We start from the raw sequence: 21,848 nt of genomic DNA on the forward strand, positions 1-21,848 counted from the left end.
TTAGCTTGTGTATTATGCATCATGTATGTATGTACGATGTACGTCAGGTAGGTTAGGTAGGTTAGGTTTAGGTACGAGTATGTGTGAGCTCTGTTTCTGTCTGTCTGTACAAAGCTACTCCTGTATGTATAATGTACCTTGGGTATGTCTGGGATGTGGGCTATGGGGATGTGAGTCGTGGGCGGGTGTTTGACGCACTGCACTGCACCGCACAGCGCGGCGAAGGCGAAGGCGAGGGCGGCGGCAGCGTTGTCGTCGTCGTCGTGGGTGTCGTGGGTGTCGGTGTCGGCATACGGCACCAGCATTAGAGTATAGTAGCAATCAGCATTCAGTTTAGCGCGCAATTAGTTAGCACCTTAGTTAAGGTAAGTTAGGTGCCTTAGCCACGATAGCACCATTTTTTAGTATCTCGGGCCAATTTGCCATGTTGCCATGCGCTTTGGATCGAGGGATCCAGGTCCTACGGGTTGACGGTGTTTTGCTGCTCTGGGCGAACCTGAGAGTCGTGTCTTTCTGCGTTTACAATGTTTAGTGTTACGGTGTGTAGTCATGTACAGAGTGTCATTCGAAATAATCACGTCAATTTCGTCGAGCATTGAAAGCGGACGTAAATGACATATAGGTACCTAGGCAAGGGTAAAATTGGAGACTGGGACTGGGTAAGGTACAGGTAGACGATACAGTAGCCCTGCTCCCACAGCGTCGTCGTCAGTGCCGAAGGCCATTTGGGATGGCAACATGGATGGATGGTGGCCTGTGGATCGATCGTCACTCTATCGCCTCGCCTCGCCTCGCCCCTGAGTCTCAATCGAGAGAAAAGAAAAACAAGTCCTCGGAGCAGATTTGCGTCGCAACGTCGGAACAAGAAGCGTAGAGTATCCGTACGTAAGGTACGTAAGGTGAGGTAGTAAGAACAGGGAAAGGAAATGGGAAGTACCCGCTGGCCGCTGGCCGCCGGTCGCCCGACAAAGTCTAAACAGAATGATCTTCGCTGGTCCTAGCTTTACCTAACCTAAGTTACCTACGAATACAGGCTAGTTAAGCCCCGGACGCTTGATAAGTGACTTAGTGGACGGAGGTACTGCTGTACAGAGTTACTCGTATCGTGCTGTCTACCGTAGTAATGCACCAGCCATACTTGAGCGGACGGATAAACAGTAAAGAGTGAAGTGGAGCTTGCTAATTGAACTTGAATCAAACTCTTGGTGAGTTCAGCTGGTTTAGATTCAAAACTACAGTATCGTGGTTTGGAACTACAGTTCAATTAACTATAGCACTGCGGTTATGGCTCGATGATATTATAAGGTAGCTTAAGATACTGGATATCTTAGGTAGGTAGACTAAGCAAGCAAGCACATGCTGGCCAACATGCGCAGGGACAGCAACCGGACAGAAAGTAGGTAGGCAGCTTTACAATAACGAAATAAACGTTCAAATACTCGTGAGAATGGGGGCAAAAAGGAAGCTTGTTTGATCTCGTTGGCTCGTTGGCTCGTTGGTTCGTTGACGTGGATCGTTTTATGACCGGGGATCAGAAGGGCAAGGAGCGCTGATGTGTACTACGTACGGGCGTGGGATGTACGATTACAGGATGGCAGTAGTCGGGGGCGGGTGAGTCTATCGGCAAAGCCATGTGGGATATGATTCTGACTTGCTGCACAGTAGCACTCCGTACTGCGACATGGTATCATAGAACATGGGTTGTCTGTACAAGTATGGGCGTACCCTAGAAGAAAAAAAAAATATGATGGGTACCTGGGGGGGCAAAGGAAGTGTGTGGTGTCGAGGTGTCGAGCTGGGAGAATCGGCCGGGAAATTGAGATCAGAGTCGAGCCCACACGAAACTAAAAGCTGAAGTGGAGCCTCCCGTTTAGCCTCGGTGATAATCCCGACCGGCTCGCGCGGCGGGAAAAAGGACCGGGGATGGCTGAGGTAGATCTCGAGTATGTGGGTCAGGGTATGTGTGTGTGTGCGGTAAGTATCAGGGGACGTGTACCTCGAGTACGGAGTACGGAGTACTCGTGTCGGTAGTGCAGCGCTTTTCTGTAGGTAAACTGCACAGCGATGGACAAAAAGCAATTCAGCGAGGAAAAAAAAAAAAAAAAAAAAAAGAGGACGTGAAACAATCCCAACTTGCAATAGAGAAACGGGGTCGGACTGGTTCGTGCAGGAGATTGCAATGTCTTGTTCCTGTCGTGCACGAAGAGAAGCATCGAGGCATCGAGGCATCAGCAGTCAAGGACGGCATAGTGTGCAAGGTCAGGTAGGTACTTAATGCAAGGGGAAGCAAAAATTGGTGTGGAAGATCTCGGTAGGTTTAGAAAAGAGCGCTAAAGTTTAGTCTACCACAGATGTGGCATTTGGTCTAAACTGTGGTCTTCCATGCGTACTCGTAGGAGGTAAAAGGTAGGTCTGCTATCGGGAGAAACCTCAAGACCGGTAGTTCAAAAATTTTCTCAGAATCCGGAGATTGGGAAATCTGCATGGTCGATGAAACGGGTGCTATGGGGACGAGCAGGAAAAATCGGAAGAAAATGGGGAAATTAGGAATGGTCTTCTTCTTCAATTCAAAACTACTTTTAGTTTAGGTTTACACGTCCTTGGACGGTGTGTCGGTGTGTCGTGTGTGTAGGAAGCGTCCCTAGCTTCACGTTCCTTTAGCTATGCGAAACTAACGCCAGGTGTGGCCCATTAAGCCCTCTTGGTGACCTGATGGTTAAACTCCCAGAGCGACAAACCTGACTGAAGCGGACTCTCGTCCTGTATTGCTGTGGCCCAGGTAGTTTACACGGTAAGAAAAGCCGGGGCTCCGCTGATCAGCATCGATCATGGTAAACTGGAACTGGGTACCTAGTTTTAAGCCGTTTCACTTTTTGCATTGTCCTGTGGAAAAGGGATGATCCAGCGCGAGTTCGAATTTTTTTTTTTTTGAGCTCAAGGACAGGTCCTATTCGATCGACAGTCATAGGGAAGATCCCCCATTGAACCCCCTGTACACATCACAAGGTTACAACGAGGAAACCCCACGTTCAAAACGTTCTCGAGTCACTCGCACAATCACGTAGCATACCTTAAACGAGACCCAAACCTTTGGGTAACGTATCTCTGGGGGCGAGTGAAAAGGTACTTGACGTACAGCAGGCGAACTGTACCCCATATGTGACCCTGTGGCACAGCTTATACGGCACAGGGTGCACCATTGCATCTAATCAAATGGGCGACTGGCAGGTGCTCTGGCTCGTGACTGGCGCTGTCGCAGACTACCGCCTTTGTTCCTGTAAATATCTGGAAAAACCAGACCGCGTTTGCAGCAGACATTGGTCGGTCATTGAAATGTTCTGTTGGTCTGGTCCCATGTTCCCTGCAAGAATTGTACGACTTGCTACAGATATCGCCTGAGCTCATGCTTTCCCATTGCTGCAGTGTTGGAGATCCATGTTTCTATTTCTCATGAACCTCTCCAGGGGAAAGGTCTCAAACACACCGCAAGAGAAGCAGGCGGAGGAGGTTGGTCATGAAGCATTCAGGGAATTTTTTTTTTTTTTTGATCTGCTCTGTGCGGCCTGTCTCGCTTGTATGTGCTTCAAGACGGCCAAGCTGCCCAACGTATGTGTGATTCCCAGGTACAGGGTATGTTGAGCCGCTCAGCGTGATGCTGAACAATCTGCTCGTGGCCCGAACTATTAGACTATTAGACCAATAGCTATGATACTGCGGCAAATTTCGTTTGTTACAGGTAGTGGTACGTTAAAAATGGCTTCATTTGCCCGACTAAGCTGTTACTTGCCACCGTAAGGAATGATGTGTTGCTGGGACAGTAATATTGCCGGCCTCGCCGAGGCGTCGCCATGTTGTGTGCCGCCATCAAGCGGTGACCACATTGAGAGGCCTCAAACTAGGATGTCGACGAGACCCACCTATCCAGAACAATGAGGGTCTGCAATTAAACAAAGAGCAGTCATTTCATCCTGCTACCCCAGTATTGCCACTGTAGAAACAAGACGCAATACTCTGGCGCGTCCATTCTCGTGCAGTGTTTCTTCTACTTAGTTCATTTGATTGGCTGCTTCGCGCTCAAGAACGGTTTTTCTGGCTGTAAATTCTTCGCCTCTAAAATTATTCGGCCATCCACAATCCAAATAGAGCGCCTTGATGGCATATAGAAAATACTGACTCATGTCATGTAAAAGTCAACAACGGGCAACACTTTGATTGCCAGTTGCAAAGGGGTGGCATGTCATTGACGACTTACATCAGCGTCCTGTGCCGTCAAACCAGCAATAGGAAGCTGCTTCGGCGTGGGAGCTATCTCAGATATGTTGATGGGTGTATACTCGAGACTTCGCAACGAGTCAGTCATTTGTCGAATGACCTCGACTGCATCACCTTTTCGATGCCCCCTGGAGGTATATTGACAGCACTCCAAAGGTACATTTGCAAGATCGCTCGCTCAGTGTGACATTTGTGCTTGGCCTCCAAACTGTAAGCTCTCCAGTACGTACATCGAGCATCCAGTTCTCGCCTTCGCGGAATGCTTGCGCAAGCAGAGTCTCCCATGGGTTGACATATGCGGGGACTTCGTCGTCAGCTTCGCTGATGCGGAGAGACAAAGGATCACGTGAGTTCCAGATGCCGCCCAGCGTGGTGTAATCGACTGGGAAGGTCTGATACATTATTACAGTTGATGCATGCCCGGGCTGGGACATGTCAATGTAGGGAAGACGTTTGAGAAGTGATATAACATTGTCAGAAAGGCCTTGGGATCGGGCAAAGTTTTCGTCAATGGGGTGAGGTGGGAGCTTGAGCCGCGACCGCGGAAGATGTCGCATCCCAATCAAAAGCTCATAATGAGCGAGGAGAGCTGCTGCGATGCCGTCTGGATCCAATTCTGGCATTTCTTCAACCTCTTTGTGGATGGAAACTGGTAAAACGTGCACCACCAACTCATTCCCATAGCTTTCGAGCTTGCTAAACTCAAATTCCCATGCCTTCACGTGATAATGTATCAGCCAAAAGCTTGGACTTGACTGATCACACACAAGTTACTTTGCAGCTCCAGGATAAGACAGGTACAATAGCGATATCATTGGACGCCTTGAGTTTTGGGGTTGCGTTTAGGTGGCGCTTCCAAAACGTACAAAGAAAATGTTGAAACAGTTGACGTGACTGGTCATATACCTCAACCCCATGTGAGTTCAAAAGGGAGACAAGAAAGACGTGAGAAAAAGAAAAAGTGAAATGAGACGGTCACCCCAGGTGGTTAAGCCGAGCCCTTACACCGCACTTCTTAATTTGACCTTTTTCGGACTATGTCACATATGCAAGGGAGTGGCGACATGCATCTTGCATGTGCAGGTGCAGGTCGAAGACAGACGGCTACGAAAGTGACTTTGTGCGATGCTGGTGGCTGGTATACGAAGAGAGACAGTGTGACTTGATTGAGTGACAGAAATATATGTACCTATTTCTTGAATGCTGTGCCTCCTCCTTTTGCTGTTCAATTCGTCCCACAAGACGTGTGGCGAGCAAAGGCTACCAGATTACTAGACTGCTGGGAGTAACTAGAGCTTACGCCGTAAAGTGCCCGTATCGTGCTGACTCGAGGTCGAGCCAACGCCAATCCCACGTTACTCGTTCCGGCGTTAAGCCACGCTCTGCATGTCCAGGAAGCCTTGTATCTCGCGCGGTCTAGCCATGTGGTATGCCAAGCTAGTCTAGAGCAAGCATTTCTCTTCCGACGAACTCGTTGTCGAGAAAGACTCAAGGGTGATCAAATTTTAGCCAATGGGTATGCATACAGAGGTAGACCATATAACGGCGACACATAATCGAGTAATTTTGTAGCTTGAAGCGGAGGGTTTTTCGGTGATGAGGATGAATCGGAGCCTAGTTAATAGCTTCGCAAGTATCTTCTGAAAAAGGACTTAGATCTTATGGTCAGTAAGGCAGTCGATCAAGGTTCCATGGTTCAAAAAACGCGGGAGGTTCGATCCTTCCATGATTTCTTCGGGCCAGCCGAAATACCAAGGGCCGGAGCGCGATATGAATCTTGGTACGATCGAAGCTAAAGTGCGACGGAGTCATTTTAGGGCGTTTAACTGATCAACTATCATGAAACGAGCCAGAGTAATGCGATCGACGGCGTGAGTAAGCATTAGAACGAACCTCCGAGAGTGGAACTCAGGTCAAGCCAGCCGCGTCTTGCTGATATGTAATCCCGTTAGTATCGAGCTATGAAATACTGTATCGAAAAATCCTGGACAGAAGAATTTGAAGCTCCGTAAGGCTAACCCGCTGGAACGGTAACCGTAAATATGCCAAGCCTTGCGAACGATATCGTCAACTCCAAGTTCACGAATAGCGGGTCTGCATCTTATTGAAGAGTCTAGAATCTATAGACCAAGCTTATCTGAATTCCAGCCGACTTGGAGATGATAACATTCACCATTTTTCAAGATCGTTGTGTTGCGTAGAAAATGCTGTAATATTAATTGCGAAAGTCATAAGATAATTTCCCAGACATGCTAAATTCTCGGAGGAGAAATGCATTAAGAGAATCTAGCTTGACAGTTTTGATAGTACAGCTTTGAGCTATGAAAATTTCTGACGGAGCCTCGGCATCTCATTCTCGGAGCCTCCGAACGGGTCGCTATCCATGAACTTCTCAATCTGATGATGATTCGGCCTCAGCTCGTGTCTCCTAGCGCATCATGATAGTGGACTTTCTGCTTCACCATTTTAATGGCTTCCTGGATGGATCTTTTGATGGAATTAGCAGAAGAAATTACGCCACAGCTGAATTTCTCAGAAAAGTGGCAGGGGTGTACGAGCTGAGCGTGCTAATCTGCGGTCCGATTGCTTTATCTCCACGAGGCGATTATGCAATCGTTGAGCGTCCTCAGACCACCAAGCGTCATAGATTATCCCATAATGTTTCGTAAGTTTATGCTCAAATTATTCAAGTAACAGTTTCACTAATTGTATTATGCTGAGACGTAAACCAGATTGCGTCCCCTTTTTATTTATTTATTTATTTTTATTTTTATTTTTTTTTGGTTGATTTACTGGCAATTTAATCTGCAGTAAAGTTCAGAATTATTTTAAAAATTCCGTAAAATATATTTATCTAATTGCATTTATTTGCACATATTCCATATCAACGTCTTTATTCGTACTCTATATGAAATTAGGCGGCGTATATCATTTTGTCTCCAGCAAGTATGGATGTCTCATGTTTGTCGTCGTACTTGTTACTCACTTGCAACATGTTTCTCGTGCAGTATTCATCGTGTAACTCTCCGTTCAGATCCAAGAAGATTTGTGTTAAAACGCCATCGCTTATTCCTCCCTTGGTCTACCAAGGCATCGCATCACTCTATATTCCCTTGCTTCGTGCACGCACACACCCTCAATCCTTGCATCAGCGCCTAATCATTCCCTCTCAAGTATATCCAATGAAGCCTAATTCTAGATTTGTCTTTCCACACGCTTAAGCTTTCCAAGTATTTTCCAATGCAGCGCAAATCCAGCTTATTCTTTCCTTTTGGCGTTTGCGCGTCCATTTTCAGCCAACCTGGCCACTGACACTACGCTTAGACTTTCCATCACCCTTTTATCAACGCTTAAAGTTTCCGACAATCTGCAGCAAGCGCTTGGCCTTTAATGAATGTTTCATTTTCACCTGGTTTCCATATCCATTTGCGGAAGTCTCAGATATCGATAACTATGCATTCATGTCACAATTTCCTCTCAATTGTTGGATCTTCCTTGTCGCACAAGATGCCTTTCTCACCTGATAGAGCACCTTCGACATGCTCTTGACGGGCAAGTCCTGACTAGACCTGCCATAAAACTGGATCGACAGTCTAAAACAAGACTTTCAGCCGGATATACTTTCCACGTCCTTTCATTTACAATGACTGGATTCAAGGTCTCAGAAGGCAGTTAGTCGCGCAGACGCAAGGGCAGAATATTGGGTTTCTATCAGACATACACCTGTTTGCAACTAACCCGATAGATCTCACCCATCTTTTCTTCCTGCAGCGGGTATGATATGATATGTTATGGTAGAGGTCTCGTCTCTGGTTCCACCGTGACGAGACTGACGAGACTGACGATGATCAACCCCAGTTATTACCACCATCGTGGGCCTCGAAGTTCAATGTAACAGTTAACATACTGTGTCACGCAGTCCAGAATATCTGATTTACATAGTTCGTCACCCAGTGGTCGAATATCCCCTGACATTAGGGTTCTGGCCCAGACATGTGTCATCATCAGCTCTACACAACGCCTTGAACCGATCTGTATGCAAACGTCTTGATGCCAAAAACGCCCGCACAGGGGAAATACTTTAAGTTTAAACTTTATCGAAATGCAGGACTCCTCTGCTCTGGCCTTGAATTTCCCCTGCGTCTAATGTCCGTGTGCTCGGCCACATGCATGTGCTGTGTCTCTGTGTCCAGACACTGCTGAGTACGCGGTACTCTCAGCTCAACTTTAAACCCCCCCCCCATATACGAAGCTAAATGCCTACATTGTACACAGCAGCTCGGCATACAGGTACGAGTTGTTGGCTCCACGGCATGAGGGGTAAACTACCTAAGGCAGCTCAACATCTGGGCTTCTTTCCACTGCGGCTGTAGCCTGTCGCCTGTCGTATTTGGACTTGCACCTAGGGCTGGGGCCCAGCCACGCTTTTTTTTTCTCCTTCCAGTGGACTTTCTGCATTGACAATGTACAGATAGCACCCCGCTCCCGTTCTCTCCCGGCTTAGATACGCGGCAGTGCGGCACTGACAGCTATATGTAACTAGCTGATGTCGCCCCTGGCTGCCGCCCTGACTGGTCCACTTTGTGGAAAAAGAGCACAGCATCCACGTGAAGTCGGCTGAGACATGGCTAGATAACCATAGAAACGTGTACGGCGTACGGCACTTGATAAAGCACGCTGCACGCTGCACGCAAGTCAAGTTACAGTGTACAGTATCAAAATTGAGCCGGTGAAATGTGTAATCTTCTAATCACAGTAATCAGAATTGACTTGCATTCAGCGATCTGCGTCCTGTCGTCGTAATCCTTCGATTACGACCACGTAGGAGAGCATCAAGCATATGCAAAGCTCGGAAATTATACACTGCATGTGCCTTTCTTTTCTCACGAGGACTGAAAAGAGAGACTCGGGAAATACGTTTGAAGTCCCGCAGATATATTCTGCCCTAAATGATACACAAAGTAGATCATCTTGACCACGCCTCTCGTGCTGATCATCACCTTTCTTGTGGTCAACATGCAACGAGAGACAATTGCCATGCAAGTATCACTTCATCACTTTGAAACAGCCTGATGCCTGTCTCTCCTCCCTTCTACCACATTAATCACTGCCTTCGTTGGGGAGTAAGGCACTCGTAGGTTGAGCATGTAGTGTTGTTGACTTGTCAGTATGGATAAACGTGCAATACGAAGCATGACGCATGAAGGACGAAAAATAAAGCACAAAGCATGTAGTCTGTTGGAGCATAAAAGTTAAACTTTCCGCGTGGTTGTTGTGTCAGCGACTCAGTGGTGGTTTCACTTTATCCTTTTGTCCATCTACGTTGTGACCATGTCTTTATGAACTTCTAGTCCAATGGAAAGGTGGTGATGTTAGTCGTATGACTGTATCTGTCGTCTGTGTCTGTCGTCTGTGGACTGGAGACTGGATACTGGTACTGGGGTCTGGAGACTGGAGACCGGAGACTAAGACTGAATATCGGAGGGTGTATTCAACCACTTCATGAGATGGTCAGATGAAGATATGTTGACATTTGACAGATGATACAATGGCACGGAAACAAAGTATTGATGACATGTTGGCACAACTGTATAGAAACAGATTAAATATCATTCGACGCTCTGGTGCGAGAATGTGGCTGTAGAGCGCTCCGTCAACTCATGATTATATCCCCTGATTGCGAACACGTAAAAGAAAGAGAGAAAAGAGTAAATACGAGAAATTATGAGACAAATTAATAACATTTGAAATAAGACGAATAAGATAAATAAGATAAATAAAATAAAATAAATAAATAAAATTGCTCGTCATCAAACAACATGATGGGTTGATGATTCCCTTCCACCCTCTAGAGAAATATCCGATACCACCGAAACAGCGTCGTCTGCGCTTCGGAACGGGTTTTCGCCATCGTGCAAGTGCGTATCAGATATATCAGACACTGCATCCCAATCATCGCGCCGTGGCTCATTTCCTGTTCCTGTTCCAGTTCCAGTTCCAGCGTGTTGCTGCTCGCCTTGAGTTGCGGTTCCATTTCCATTTCCACTTGACGGCGTCTCACGCAAGAGATCCCCGGACTCTCTTTGCTCTCGTGCAAGTGATCTTGGTCGATATGGTGGTGGCGGGGGCTCTTCAAGACCATGGGGCAAGGGTTGAGCATTCGCTGCGAGGGCCGCAGTGTCGATACCTGTGTAGTATCCTGACGAGATGCTGGCATGTCGTTGCGGCATGGCGCCAAATGGAGCAGCAGATTGTTGATAATACGCAGGCAACATTTCGGGCCCAGCATGTACTGCGGCGCGACTGTTTGGACCTAGCAAGTCTCCCCTTTCCTGCTGCTGCGCGGCCGCCGCTTGCTTCTTCTTCTTTCGGACGAGGAAGATAAAGAAGCAAACAAAACTAAGCGCAACGAGGATCAAGATTGGAAACACAATAGCTGCGATTAGCTGGCCGGTACTCAATTGATGACTTGTTGAATCGTCAGGATTGGTGACGAGAAGAGCAGTCGGCGAAGAGCTCGATTGGCCCGAAGCGGCAACGACAGCAGCATTGGTGATGGTGGGAGACGTAGTAAACGATGGGTTTATAGCTGTTGCTCCTGAGAAAGGCTCTCCCGTATGGCTCCCCGTCATCCACGGGCCGTGCCCACCAAACGGGCCTGTGTGACTGCCAGTGTATCCCGTCCAATGTGGTCCCGGTCTGGACTCGAAAGGAAATTCACTAAAAAAACTCGATGCCGCGGCGGGGTTCACGACGTGGTGAGGAGAAAAGTTGGTCTCCTGAGACGGAGGCCAATCTAGTGACCGAAAGGCAGAACTGGCGGCGGCCGGCTCATCGGTGAAGTAGGTAAATGGATCGCCGTCGGTCCACGATGACGGGGCAGCTTGCCGCCGTGCTTTGGGGCCCATCGTTTTATTTTATTTTATGTTTCTTTTTATTTTCGGTCCTTGGGCAGAAGAATTCACTGTAGGTGCTTGGGATGTTGATTCTGTAAATATCGTTAATTTATGTGGAGTCGGTCAAGAGATATACTGGATGCCTATCGCCGGATGCGGACATACCATCAACCAGGACTCAACTATCCCACAACCCAAGCTTAACGAGACAATGAGAAACCACGAGAGGAAAATCGCAGTTGCAAGCAGAAACAGTACAATGCTTTCAAACCCCGCTTTTCGCTGTTTCTGTGCAGCCAAGAAGTACTATGACCCAGTAAAAGAGTAATAACCTCCCAGCACCGAAAGCGGAGAAGTTGTTCAGTAAAGTGGACAGATTAGCTGCAACATGTTCTCAAACAGAAGAGTAAAGGGACGACATTGCTGAGATGTCTCCGCTTCATTGCTACGCTCAGCCCGGGCAACGTAAGACACGGGCTCGCCAGCTGACAGAAACGTGACATTTTGCGGCTCGAAAGGGTTCAATTGCTGCGCCCCGATAGTTGACAGGGTTACCAAGTATTATCTGCTCCGCCTCACTCCCCAGCTCGTATATAACCTTAACGAGCCCTAACTTAACCATTAAGTTATAGCTTATCCGCCCCCACTCGAAACCCCGCATTTTATTTGTCGATCACTTGTGTACACCAGAGCTTCAAATCATGATTATTTAATTTCTTTATGATGAAATGCGAAAGAAATGTTTCTCAACTCTGAATAATTCGTTTGGTATTTTTCAAATTATCAAGCGTAAAATTAATTTCATTGACGCGGCTAATTTACGTCCTCAGCTTTGTATCAATTTCAAGGTAAGTAGTCAGTCAAAAATATACAGTATATCCCAATCCTCCTAGTGAACCTGTTTCTTTTTTTCCCATGGAGGTAACATTGTGCAAAACTCATCTCTATCCGACGGTATCATGCCAGTCTTGCGTGTAGCAATTTGGCATTGTGCCAGATCCAGCTCCAGCTGCCCAGTAGTGCAGTTACTCCCGAAAATAGAATGATTGGACCATACTGCGTATTGTAGCCCCTATTCGGACCACGAGTGACAGCCTGGCTGTTCAACATGGCTACACTCAACGGTCCACTAATCACGTTACCAATTCCCCGAGTGCCGGTAAAGAGGCCATAAACAAATCCCGTGTCGAGAGCCGGCTCCTCTTGTTTGAGAGCACCCACAGCCCCCGACCAGGTCGAGCTAAATCCACCGGCAAAGAAGCCAAACGTAATTGCAAAAATGGTCAGCAAGGACACTTGTGACGAAAGACCCCAGAATAGAAACACGGCAATGGCCGACCCAGCTGTGCTGATTAGAATGACGTTTGTGACCTGGAAACTGTCGCAAAGAAGCCCGATCAGGGAGCTCCCAAACACCGAAGTGCCGTTCAGCACGGCAATCTCGACCGTGCCAATCGTCGTAGAGAGGCCTATAGCGTTAGAATACGAGGACAGGTAAGTTGACGGCAGGAAATAGCCAAGACTCTGAAGCAGATTGCCAATCTGCAGGGCCCAGAATGATGACATTCTCATAAAGTTCAAGTTCAGGCTCCTTGGTGCCGAGTTTGGCGATAGTGGAAGTCGAGGTTTGATGACAAAAAGAAGTGGGCTCGTCACAGCCACCTACAAAAATATCAATATTATATTTTTCTCATTGGCTGAAGAACAAATGACTTACGAGCCCTACACACCACGCCCACAGGGTCTTCTGCAACCCAAATCGATTCAGGGAAGCATTGACTGCCAATGGCAATGCAAATCCCACTGCACTTTTAGCACTCCCCATAACACCATACGCCAGACCCTTTCTTCTGACAAACCATTCGTCAAGATAGAGTGTTGGAGTGGTAAAGAGCATGGCGCTGCCAACGGCGTTCATAACACCCTGTGTTGCAATCAATTGCCAAAGCTCTGTTGCAAAAGATGAAAGCAGAAAGCTAGCCGTCGTAACGAACAGTCCCAATGGCCCACAGTGACGACGGAGCCAAGGGTAGCGGGACAGAAGGGTGAACGTGAATGGAGATAGTAGATATAGCAGACCCTTGAAATGAAATTAGATATATCTGAGGGAAAATATATGCCAAGAAGGTATGACAGACAGTTGCTGTAGTACCAATCACAGCAATGCTTGATTTATTCCCGCGAAAATCATCATGAGTAGCGTAATACTCTTGAAAGACACCAAATGTGATGGAAAATCCTAGTAAAGCCTGAGTGGCCAATTCTGCCAGATTTGCAAATCGTGCATACCCCATATTGGCAATTGAATTATTGAACAACCAACAAGCATCAGCCAAGCAGATTTCCCTCCGTCTGCTTCAGGAAGAGCCGGCTGCTCAATTTCTGTATTGGACTGCTGATCTGGAGAGTCCATTTCGAAGCTTGCCCTATCTATGACATTATCGTTGGTTCTAGTGCTGGGTGAGCGGTTGAGCTCAAAGCTCTCATTGATTGATGTCATTGTGTCACAATTTAGACATCCGAAAAGAAGGGAAAAAAAAAGTCAACCAATTGAGAAGACTTGCAATATAAATGCAATGGTTGATGGAGTTATCTCATCTGTATGATTCATCCTCGACCACTCTGTAATAAACAACAAGACTCCAAGTCTTATCGTCCAATTACATAAGCACTGATAAGTCCCGCACCGCGTCATCCGCTTTGTGCCACAGGGGCCAAGATGAGCTCGACCCTGATCGACGTCTCAACAACAGCAACGTCAAATAGATTACCCAATGTCAGGTTTCAAAGATCTAGCCAAGCATGGTTGGCATCCAAAGGGAGCCGGGGCCGGTGGAAAGGAGAGTTGGCGAGGCGACTTCAAAGGAATTAACCAAGTGGTATGTTTACCTTTGATGCCGCTCCCCGCGTGCATCATATACAGACATTATGGGCCCAAACAACTCAACTGACAACCACAACCACAGGCTGGATGGATGGGCAAAGGAAAATCACCTACCGAGGAAGGTCAACAGCACGTCTCGCAACCACTATCTTCGCTGAAGGACCCAGCCTTATTCCCGCCTCCACCGAAACACATCAATTATCATGGAGCAGCAGCAGCCCCAAACACACTGACACCTGACCGCTCAGGTATCGGTGCTCCATTACCGCAATCCCAAATACAAGAGCAACGCGAGGCAGAGCAGGCTGCCGCTCAAGCCGCGATAGAGGAGGAGCAGCGACCGCCATCACCACCGAAACCATACCGCGTAGACACCACAGGACTAACCACAAATCACCTTCCCAAACCACCCGTCCGAAGAATCAACCCGAATCAATCTTCCCCAGTCCCAACACCGCCACGATCACCAGTCAAGCCTTCTTTACCCCCTAGACTACCACCACGACAAAACTCGCATCCGGGACCCAGCGCCCCGTCGCCGCCACCAACGTACAATGACGCAGTCCAAGAACCCGGCCCGGCGCAAGGATACCTGAACCAATCCTCACTCAACCGGCTCGGACAAGCAGGTATATCTGTGCCGGGACTTGAAATTGGACACAGGGCATCACCGCCCTTACCTCAACGCTCAGGCTCGGCGTCTCCAGCCAGGAGCGCAGACCCACCTGCGCCTGCGCCTGCTACTCGAAATCCACATCTCAGCGAACTCAACTCGCGTTTTGCAAAGCTATCAGCCTCACCATCAACTGGATCGACTGGCACTACTTCGGCGGCAAGTAGTCAAGGGACCAGTTTCGCCCAAAAACAATCAGCATTCAACACCGCCAATTCATTCCGCAAAGACCCATCGTCAGTATCCATTGCTGATGCCAGAAACGCTGCATCGACCGCCAACAATTTCCGCGAACGGCACGGCTCGCAAGTCGCTTCGGGCTGGAAAGCAGCCAATGACTTGAACAACAAGTATGGTGCCATGGATCGACTGAATAGTTATGGATCAGGGACATCTGCGTCTCCTGCTGCGGCCCACAGCCCCGTCACTACTCCCTCAACAACTGGACCACAAGCCCCCCAGCTCGCCTCCAAAAAGAAGCCACCGCCGCCTCCACCAAAGAAGAAAACCCTTGGAGGTCTACCACAAGAGCATGATCAGTCATTTGCTCCTCCTCCGATTCCTCATGCGAGTAAGCCAAGGCCATAATTCCTTTCTTTTCGCCTGCCCCCTCACTGTGGGGCTAAATGAGGCGTCTATTTGTTCTGTTTGCCCGATTCTACATGTTCTATTCACCTGGTATCTTGATCCCTGAATAAAACAGGGTAGCAAATGGGGGCAAAGGCGTTTTTAAAGTGTTCTTGGTCTTGCTCCAATTTCTACTTTGTTTCTTCTGCAAAATTCCGAAACTTGGGAGGAACGGCCCGTGGCGTTCTATATATATACTGTATTACATGTCTTGATATAAGAAGTATGAGCCATGTATATTTCCCGTTCTGCGCTTCTGTATTGTTTGCACGGTATTTTGTGTCCTTTTTTTTTTCTCTCTCTCTTGTGAGGACAATACTTGAATGTTCAAATTCAAACAGTATCAATGGCCAGAGTTACACTAGACAGAAAATAATTCTGTATGTCATTGTGCATCTTCTACGACATTTCTCAAATCCACTTTTTGAATTTTCAAAGTCTACACTTCCCAAAAAGCTTTCTATAAAAAGGGGTGGAGTAAAGTGCATATATAATCTACCCTGCAACATTGAATCTACAGTAAGTAAAAAAGAAAAAAAAAAAAGTCATGAAACACACCACGCTGTGAGGAAATAAGATTTTATGATATTTCGGGAGGGAGTTTTAGTTAGAAAGGTCGAATAAGACGAGGAAGGGAGAGAAGGCCCGAAGTGCGAGCGAAAGATTGTCTACTAAAAATAGATATCAAAGCTCATCATGCGATTTCGTCGAGCTCGAGGCTGGCGTACTAGTAGAAGAGGAGGACGACGACGATGACGCAGAGGTAGTCTTGCTCTTCTTTGCCTTTTTACTCTTCGATTTGCCGCCGCTCGCTTTCCCACTGGACTTTCCTCCACTGCCGCCGCTTCCACCGTAGTTGCTTCCGCGAGATCTCATTTGTCGCGAGACGAGGTCCATAATGACTTTGTCAAGTTCTTGCGCTTTGGCATCGACGTCGGCGCTTAGGAGGACGGGGTCATCATGCGCGGTGAGGCGGTCTTGTTCGGCGAGTTTCGACGTGAGCCATGTCTTGATGGAGTCGTATGCTGTCGATAGGGAATCGAGGTCTTCGGCGGAGTATACTGGGGGGGTGAAGGAAGGGGTGGGGGTCGTAGAGGTAGTGGTGGTGGATTCGGAAGTTGATGATGGTGATGATGTGGGTTCGTCTTCGAGGTCGGCAAAGTCGTCTTCTTGCTGTGCCGATGAGCTTGATGAGGGAGTGGGCGTAGTGGAGGAGGAAGACGAGGGAGAGGAAGAGGATGACGACGAAGCAGAAGAGGCAGAAGAAGACGCGGCTTCCTCGGCACGCTTTACGTGGCCCTCGACAACGGCAATGAATTGCTTTGTCCGATTCAGCGCTTCTTGAAGATTCTCAATGAGTGCTGGCCGACGGTTGGTTTCTTGGATGCGTCTCTGGACAGGCCCAGTAAGGTCCGTGAGAGACTTGAGGCGGGCATCGAGGACGTCTCGGGGCGCGGAGGCGCCTTCGTCGTAAAGCCACTCGCTTGTGTCGGAGAGTTGGGACTCAATCTCTGAGCGCTCGGTCGAAGTGGATGCCGAGATGAAAGCTTCGTCGTCGAGAAGGTCTCGAGCGCGATAAGTGAATGCTTCGAGGGTATTGAAGGATTCTTCGCGCAAAAGGCGGGACAGATCAGACGCATCAAAGGCAGCGAGTCTAAAAGGGGTGAGCGTTAGTGGATTGATAGGGGGAAAGAAAAAAGGGTTGAAAACAAGAAGCAATGGTGCTAGGATATAAAGCATACCTCTCCTTAATCCGCTTCAATTCAGCGCCCGAAGGTTGAAGGTGGCCTTCTTGCTCAATAGTGAAGCTGAGGTTGATAACCTCAGTCTTCTTGGCGCCGGCGCTCTTCACAGAGGGAACGGCAGAAGTTGAGCTTGACGCGACCGAGGTGGAGGACGTTGAAGTGGAGGCAGACGTAGTAGATTCAGTCTCTGTCTCCGCAGGAATTTCCTCTTCTGCCTCGCTGTCCTGCTTGAGGGACTCCTGCTCACCCTTCTTAGATCCAAAGCCAAAGAAGCCCTTTACGTCGTCGACCATGCCGCCCTTCTTCTCAGGGGCGTCCACTTCGCAGCTCACAGTGCCTTGAAGGACCTCTGGAAGGCCATCTTTCGGGCTGAGTCTGATTGAGAATTTTGTGTCAATAGCGTCAGCTGAGCAACCGAATTGGTCGATGAGTTGCGCAACCGAGCTTGTCAGGTTCTGCGTCTGGACTTTGATGACAGGGACCTCAAAGACAAGTCCATCGGCTGAAGACGGCTTCTGCTGGAAGAGGCTGAACGAAAAGTCCTCGACCTTCTTGAACGGGACTTGCTTCTCAGCACCAACACGGGATGTGGGGAGAAAGAGTTTCTGCTGGCGATCCTTGCCGTCGGCAACCCATCGCGCGGCGACAGCATGACCGGCGGCCTCCGCATTTCGAATATCCTTGACTCTAAAGCTAGGACTGATGCCAGCGCCTTTGAATGCAGCACCGAACACTGCGGCTTCGTCGGAATTGACATTGCCGCGGACCTTGCCAGCGTCGCCGAGAATGCTTTCGAGCTTTTTCTGCACAAACGGGGTGCGAATCGCACCACCGTGCAAGATGACGGAGTTGATGTCTTTTGTCGTCAATTTCGCCATATCCAATGCATTCTGCACAACGACCTCGATACGATCGGCGTAGGAAGCTGTGAGCTTCTCAAAATCGGCCCTCGTAATCTTGTACTTGAAATCCACATCCTCGTATAGTCCTTCAAAGCTGGCGATGCTGTCTGCGTTGGCGCTGAGAATTTGCCGGACTCGCTCCGCCTCCTTCAAAAGCTTAGACGCTGTGCGACCGTGACTCTTTACTTTCTCCTTTGTCGCGCCGAGCTGCTTGAGCCGAGGCGAGTCCATGAAGCGTTCTACCATGTCATCAACCACGATTCCATTCATCGCGTCGCCGCCAAGAGTGTTGTCCCATCCTAAGCCCAGCACAGCGATATCCTGCACGGTCTTGTTGAACCTGCCCACATCTTTGACTTCCATCGCTTGAAAACGGAGCACCGTGGCGCTCGTGGATCCTGCGCCCATGTCGAACACGAGATGATACTCGGGCTTCTCGCCGGCGCTGACTGACGGGAAGGTTCTGGACGTTGCGTAGTTCAAGCCTACGGCCATGCCGTCACTGACTAGGGAGAGAATCCTGAGACCAGCCAACTCGGCAGCTAGCTCAAGAGCTCTCTTCTCCGTAGCGGTGAAAGACGCGGGAACAGTAACGACCGCGTCCCGGATCACTGTTCCTTGTCCTCCCAGTATTTCAGCATTCTCCCGCACGTTCTTCAGCTCCATTGCGAGCAGTTCCTCCACAAGAAACGGGTCCTCCTTGTCTGCAAAGCTCTGGCTCTTAAATGCAACCGTATGCCGCTCCTCATCTCGAACGACGTCAAGAGCCGGATGACGTGCGACATACTCGTCCACGATGTCATTGTCCTTGAGGATAGCGCCAAGTAGCGGCTTCAGATTGGGATAGACATCTCCAGGAAATCGTGCAGCGAGCGCGAGAGCGTCGCTGCCGTACAGCCGCTCGGGAAATGCTTTTGCGTCTGCAGAGGAGGGGCCTAGAGGTTTGAATGCAACGGCGGAGGTCTCTTTTCGTTTGGAATCCTTACTCAAGACAATCTCGAAGGGAATTCCAGGTTTGACCAGCGCGGCTTTGAGATATTCTGTTCCTAAATCAATCCCTAAAACGGCAGAAGCAGCTGAAGCAGTACTAGTAAATAAAAAGATGCAACAAAGCAGAATAGTAAGGGTGCTCATTGGCAGGTTGGCTCGTCGCCGGCCAGGGGCGGCCATGGTGGTGGAGGTGAAGCTCCCGAGCATCAACAGCTAAGAACGCCCAGCGTCCTAGTAGCAGGTTCTAAAGAAGTGCTCAAAGAAATATAGAGAATTTTTGAATGACCTTAACTGCCATCAAGTTCCTATGGCTTTAGATTTCCTTTTAAGCGCCGACTCGTAGGCATTGACGGAAGGGCGATTGTTGATGGGTTTCGTGTTGCCTTCTGTGCTCTTCGCGTCCAGTTGACGTTGGCTAAGAGGACACTTTGGCTTCTCGGGTAGCGTTGCAGATAGGGCTCGCCATATGGCATCATATATAAGCTCCGATTAGATAAAACCTTAACCAAACAACACCGGGAATAGGAAGGCAACGACTTCAGCACTCTTAGAATTATTATCTGACTACCTAGTGGAAAGTATTCATGTAATTGATATCATTGATAAAGGATAATTATAAGACTTTTTGCCTTGATATTCTCAGCAGATCCTTATACCGCAGCACTCGATCGAAGCACCTTGAACGGTCGCATTGTGATCAAAATATATCTTCAGGATATCCCCGACAAATTTCTTATCCCCGTCGCTCCAAATGTCTAGTCCCATACGCATCATGTCATCGCTACTTATAAATACCGGTTTGTTCATATCCGCCTCCTCATCGTGACTGGCTTCAGTATCCACAATATCGGCCAACGTTGCGATGATGAGTGTCGTCAGTCTGTGAAAATAGGCCACCAAAACTGTCTCAACGGGCCGCTGAGATATTCTGTGACTTGCTTGGCTACCGCTTGATTGCCGCCTTCGTAGCCCTGATGGAGACATTTTGAGCTCATCAAGGTCATCCAACAATGCAGCATCATGCGTCTCCTCGGCATCCAAGTCACTGCGCCTCTCACCGGCAGATGCCCACCACATGAAACCAGAATATGCTAGCGCCGACCAAGAAAGCGGCTCCGCAGCTTGCTCTTCAGCAGCTGCAACATCATTTGTCTCAGAATCTTCGTCGTCATCACTGGCAAGAAGCGCTGTTTCCTCATCGTCGTCTTCGATTTCGTCGTCATGATAGCGCGGCAATGGATTCACTTGAAATCGCCTCAAGCCGGTTCGTAATGCTCGGTACCGCCGAAGATCTCTTTGCGTTGCTTTGATTTCCTTCCCTTGCGAAGTTTCCAGCTTTGGCCAAACTCTCTCCTTAGCATCTTCTGGGTGCGACCGAGGGAGCCAGACGATAATGTCGTAAAGATTTCTTTTCATTGCCAACACATCGTCAGTTGTGCATGCAATCCAGCCTTGCCCCTGTTCATCGCTCAAGCCATCCTCAGCAGAAGCCTGCGACCGCGACGTTGCGTCACTGGTTTGCGCACAACGCTCGAGGTAAGGTATGTCGTGCACTCCAATGGTAAAAAGGGGTCGAAGCCTGGAAGGAGCCGCATCGGAAGGGAGTAAATTCGCCGCAGTAAGAGGAACGTTTGAGAGTATAGAAATATCATAAACTGCGACGTATATCAGTAGGCATATGAAAATTCCTGTGTTAAAGCTCCGTACCAAAATTACAAGCAAGCTCTACGGGAGCCTGTCCCACCAAGAGTATCCGTTTTCTGAGAAGAGCTGCGCGATAGAGGGGGAACACCAATGGGCCAAACACATCTAGGTATTTAGACAGAGAGAGTGCAGGGTGGAAGTCGGAGAGAATCGGGACAGGCGGAATAGAGACAGTCACGCTTGAGACCGAGGCATTTCGGCCCTCGCCATCATTGCTAAGTCGCCGAGCGGGTTTGAAATGCATGTCGGAAGGCGAACCACTCGCAGAGCTGCCGCTCGATGAAAGTTCCTCTTGGGACAATCGATGCGCCTCCCAAAATTCCTCCAGAGGTTGAGTATCCTGAATATTGCCAACCAGCCGTCTTTACATTCGAAACTATACGTTAGTTTCTGCCGGCTTGAGCTACTGATCCGGGGCGATGTCTAGTCATACCTCGCAAGACCCTTAATGGCTTTAGCATGATGCCAACTTCTTCCCAATCTCCCTGAGCTCAGCGGCACCAAAACACCAACAGCTAGCATCCGCGCATTACGCTCAGATGCTGCCGCTGGCTCATTGACATACGCACTGATTCCTGCATATTGATCGTGTACGAAATATCTGACTCCGGTCAGTTTATCGGCACTATCGCGATAGGTATGTCACTTACACCAGATCCTCGTGGACTTTATGCAGTCCAGAAGGTAGCGACTTGAACTCGACGAAACCTTCGAGATCCACTGCACGAATGTCAACCCTCACATCCTGAGATCAGGCTGTGTTTCTTGTGGTGTTATTAACCTTCGGGTAAACATCTTTTCCAGCCAACAGTATAGCTGTCAACAGAGCTATCAGCCATGGTTTCATTGCAAATTATCGACAATTTGGGCCAATCCTACCCGGCCTTGATATCGAAATGTATCAAGAAGACCGCCGCCACTGGTGGCAGTTCTTGCTCCTCGGGGTTTGCTCTGCCCGCACCCAAAGACCTAGCATCTTCCCTTGCAGTCATATTTCAGCGATCAGCGCAGACCATGGCTGCCGTCGTGCGCAACAACTATTACAAGTATGACAGATAATGAAATCGTTACGTCGTTGCCGGAGGCTGCCAAACTGCCAAGGTGCCCCGGATGCCTGGATAGGGACCATCGGCGCTCAAGCAACTCCGTCCGACA

General features: G+C 48.7%; 7 protein-coding genes across 7 annotated transcripts; 2 read left to right on the forward strand and 5 right to left on the reverse strand.

The window, feature by feature from the left end:
• Window positions 1–3,887: 3,887 nt before the first annotated feature.
• L228DRAFT_259335 (hypothetical protein) lies at window positions 3,888–5,220 on the reverse strand. The gene is made up of 3 exons (XM_018334152.1): window positions 4,503–5,220; window positions 4,253–4,420; window positions 3,888–4,169 (listed from the first exon to the last, which is right to left on the reverse strand). Exons 1-3 carry the CDS (start codon window positions 4,893–4,895, stop codon window positions 4,047–4,049), a joined length of 684 nt encoding a protein of 227 aa, XP_018189624.1. The 5' UTR covers window positions 4,896–5,220; the 3' UTR covers window positions 3,888–4,046.
• Window positions 5,221–7,189: 1,969 nt separating this feature from the next.
• L228DRAFT_88038 (hypothetical protein) lies at window positions 7,190–7,578 on the forward strand. Its single transcript, XM_018336934.1, has one exon. The coding sequence runs from the start codon at window positions 7,221–7,223 to the stop codon at window positions 7,491–7,493; it is 273 nt and encodes a 90-aa protein (XP_018189625.1). The 5' UTR covers window positions 7,190–7,220; the 3' UTR covers window positions 7,494–7,578.
• A 2,504-nt stretch (window positions 7,579–10,082) lies between these two features.
• L228DRAFT_237036 (hypothetical protein) lies at window positions 10,083–11,180 on the reverse strand (the record flags this gene model as incomplete). The annotated part of the gene is made up of 1 exon (XM_018330891.1): window positions 10,083–11,180. One exon carries the CDS (start codon window positions 11,178–11,180, stop codon window positions 10,083–10,085), a length of 1,098 nt encoding a protein of 365 aa, XP_018189626.1.
• Window positions 11,181–11,974: 794 nt separating this feature from the next.
• Window positions 11,975–13,749, reverse strand: L228DRAFT_244944 (putative MFS monocarboxylate transporter). Its single transcript, XM_018332044.1, has 4 exons — window positions 13,458–13,749; window positions 13,307–13,407; window positions 12,886–13,248; window positions 11,975–12,830 (listed from the first exon to the last, which is right to left on the reverse strand). Exons 1-4 carry the CDS (start codon window positions 13,666–13,668, stop codon window positions 12,126–12,128), a joined length of 1,380 nt encoding a protein of 459 aa, XP_018189627.1. The 5' UTR covers window positions 13,669–13,749; the 3' UTR covers window positions 11,975–12,125.
• A 143-nt stretch (window positions 13,750–13,892) lies between these two features.
• On the forward strand, window positions 13,893–15,758 carry L228DRAFT_244946 (hypothetical protein). Its single transcript, XM_018332045.1, has 2 exons — window positions 13,893–14,047; window positions 14,135–15,758. The coding sequence occupies exons 1-2, from the start codon at window positions 13,943–13,945 to the stop codon at window positions 15,311–15,313; spliced, it is 1,284 nt and encodes a 427-aa protein (XP_018189628.1). The 5' UTR covers window positions 13,893–13,942; the 3' UTR covers window positions 15,314–15,758.
• Window positions 15,759–15,825: 67 nt separating this feature from the next.
• Window positions 15,826–19,368, reverse strand: L228DRAFT_244948 (actin-like ATPase domain-containing protein). The gene is made up of 2 exons (XM_018332046.1): window positions 17,095–19,368; window positions 15,826–17,006 (listed from the first exon to the last, which is right to left on the reverse strand). The coding sequence occupies exons 1-2, from the start codon at window positions 19,167–19,169 to the stop codon at window positions 16,037–16,039; spliced, it is 3,045 nt and encodes a 1,014-aa protein (XP_018189629.1). The 5' UTR covers window positions 19,170–19,368; the 3' UTR covers window positions 15,826–16,036.
• Window positions 19,369–19,528: 160 nt separating this feature from the next.
• L228DRAFT_244949 (hypothetical protein) lies at window positions 19,529–21,792 on the reverse strand. The gene is made up of 6 exons (XM_018332047.1): window positions 21,573–21,792; window positions 21,475–21,509; window positions 21,344–21,413; window positions 21,127–21,294; window positions 20,697–21,055; window positions 19,529–20,644 (listed from the first exon to the last, which is right to left on the reverse strand). The coding sequence occupies exons 1-6, from the start codon at window positions 21,683–21,685 to the stop codon at window positions 19,629–19,631; spliced, it is 1,761 nt and encodes a 586-aa protein (XP_018189630.1). The 5' UTR covers window positions 21,686–21,792; the 3' UTR covers window positions 19,529–19,628.
• Window positions 21,793–21,848: the final 56 nt, after the last annotated feature.

This window comes from Xylona heveae (genome assembly GCF_001619985.1).
Source record: "Xylona heveae TC161 unplaced genomic scaffold L228scaffold_3, whole genome shotgun sequence".
Classification (NCBI taxonomy): Eukaryota; Fungi; Ascomycota; class Xylonomycetes; order Xylonales; family Xylonaceae; genus Xylona; species Xylona heveae.

Bases quoted from the DNA above. Each gene is read 5' to 3' on its own strand.
- L228DRAFT_259335 (XM_018334152.1), bottom strand. From the start codon at position 4,895: ATGCCAGAATTGGATCCAGACGGCATCGCAGCAGCTCTCCTCGCTCAT. The intron at 4,421-4,502 runs GTACGTACTGGA...GTACCTTTGGAG, and splicing joins GCGAGAACTGGATGCTCGAT to TGCTGTCAATATACCTCCAG. The intron at 4,170-4,252 runs GTAAGTCGTCAA...GACATGAGTCAG, and splicing joins TGACGGCACAGGACGCTGAT to TATTTTCTATATGCCATCAA.
- L228DRAFT_88038 (XM_018336934.1), top strand. From the start codon at position 7,221: ATGGATGTCTCATGTTTGTCGTCGTACTTGTTACTCACTTGCAACATG.
- L228DRAFT_244944 (XM_018332044.1), bottom strand. From the start codon at position 13,668: ATGACATCAATCAATGAGAGCTTTGAGCTCAACCGCTCACCCAGCACT. The intron at 13,249-13,306 runs GTCTGTCATACC...TTTCATTTCAAG, and splicing joins TGATTGGTACTACAGCAACT to GGTCTGCTATATCTACTATC. The intron at 12,831-12,885 runs GTAAGTCATTTG...ATATTTTTGTAG, and splicing joins GGGCGTGGTGTGTAGGGCTC to GTGGCTGTGACGAGCCCACT.
- L228DRAFT_244946 (XM_018332045.1), top strand. From the start codon at position 13,943: ATGTCAGGTTTCAAAGATCTAGCCAAGCATGGTTGGCATCCAAAGGGA. The intron at 14,048-14,134 runs GTATGTTTACCT...CCACAACCACAG, and splicing joins TCAAAGGAATTAACCAAGTG to GCTGGATGGATGGGCAAAGG.
- L228DRAFT_244948 (XM_018332046.1), bottom strand. From the start codon at position 19,169: ATGGCCGCCCCTGGCCGGCGACGAGCCAACCTGCCAATGAGCACCCTT. The intron at 17,007-17,094 runs GTATGCTTTATA...CACCCCTTTTAG, and splicing joins TTGAAGCGGATTAAGGAGAG to ACTCGCTGCCTTTGATGCGT.
- L228DRAFT_244949 (XM_018332047.1), bottom strand. From the start codon at position 21,685: ATGACTGCAAGGGAAGATGCTAGGTCTTTGGGTGCGGGCAGAGCAAAC. The intron at 21,510-21,572 runs GTAGGATTGGCC...CTCTGTTGACAG, and splicing joins CATTTCGATATCAAGGCCGG to CTATACTGTTGGCTGGAAAA. The intron at 21,414-21,474 runs GTTAATAACACC...ACATTCGTGCAG, and splicing joins GAAAAGATGTTTACCCGAAG to TGGATCTCGAAGGTTTCGTC.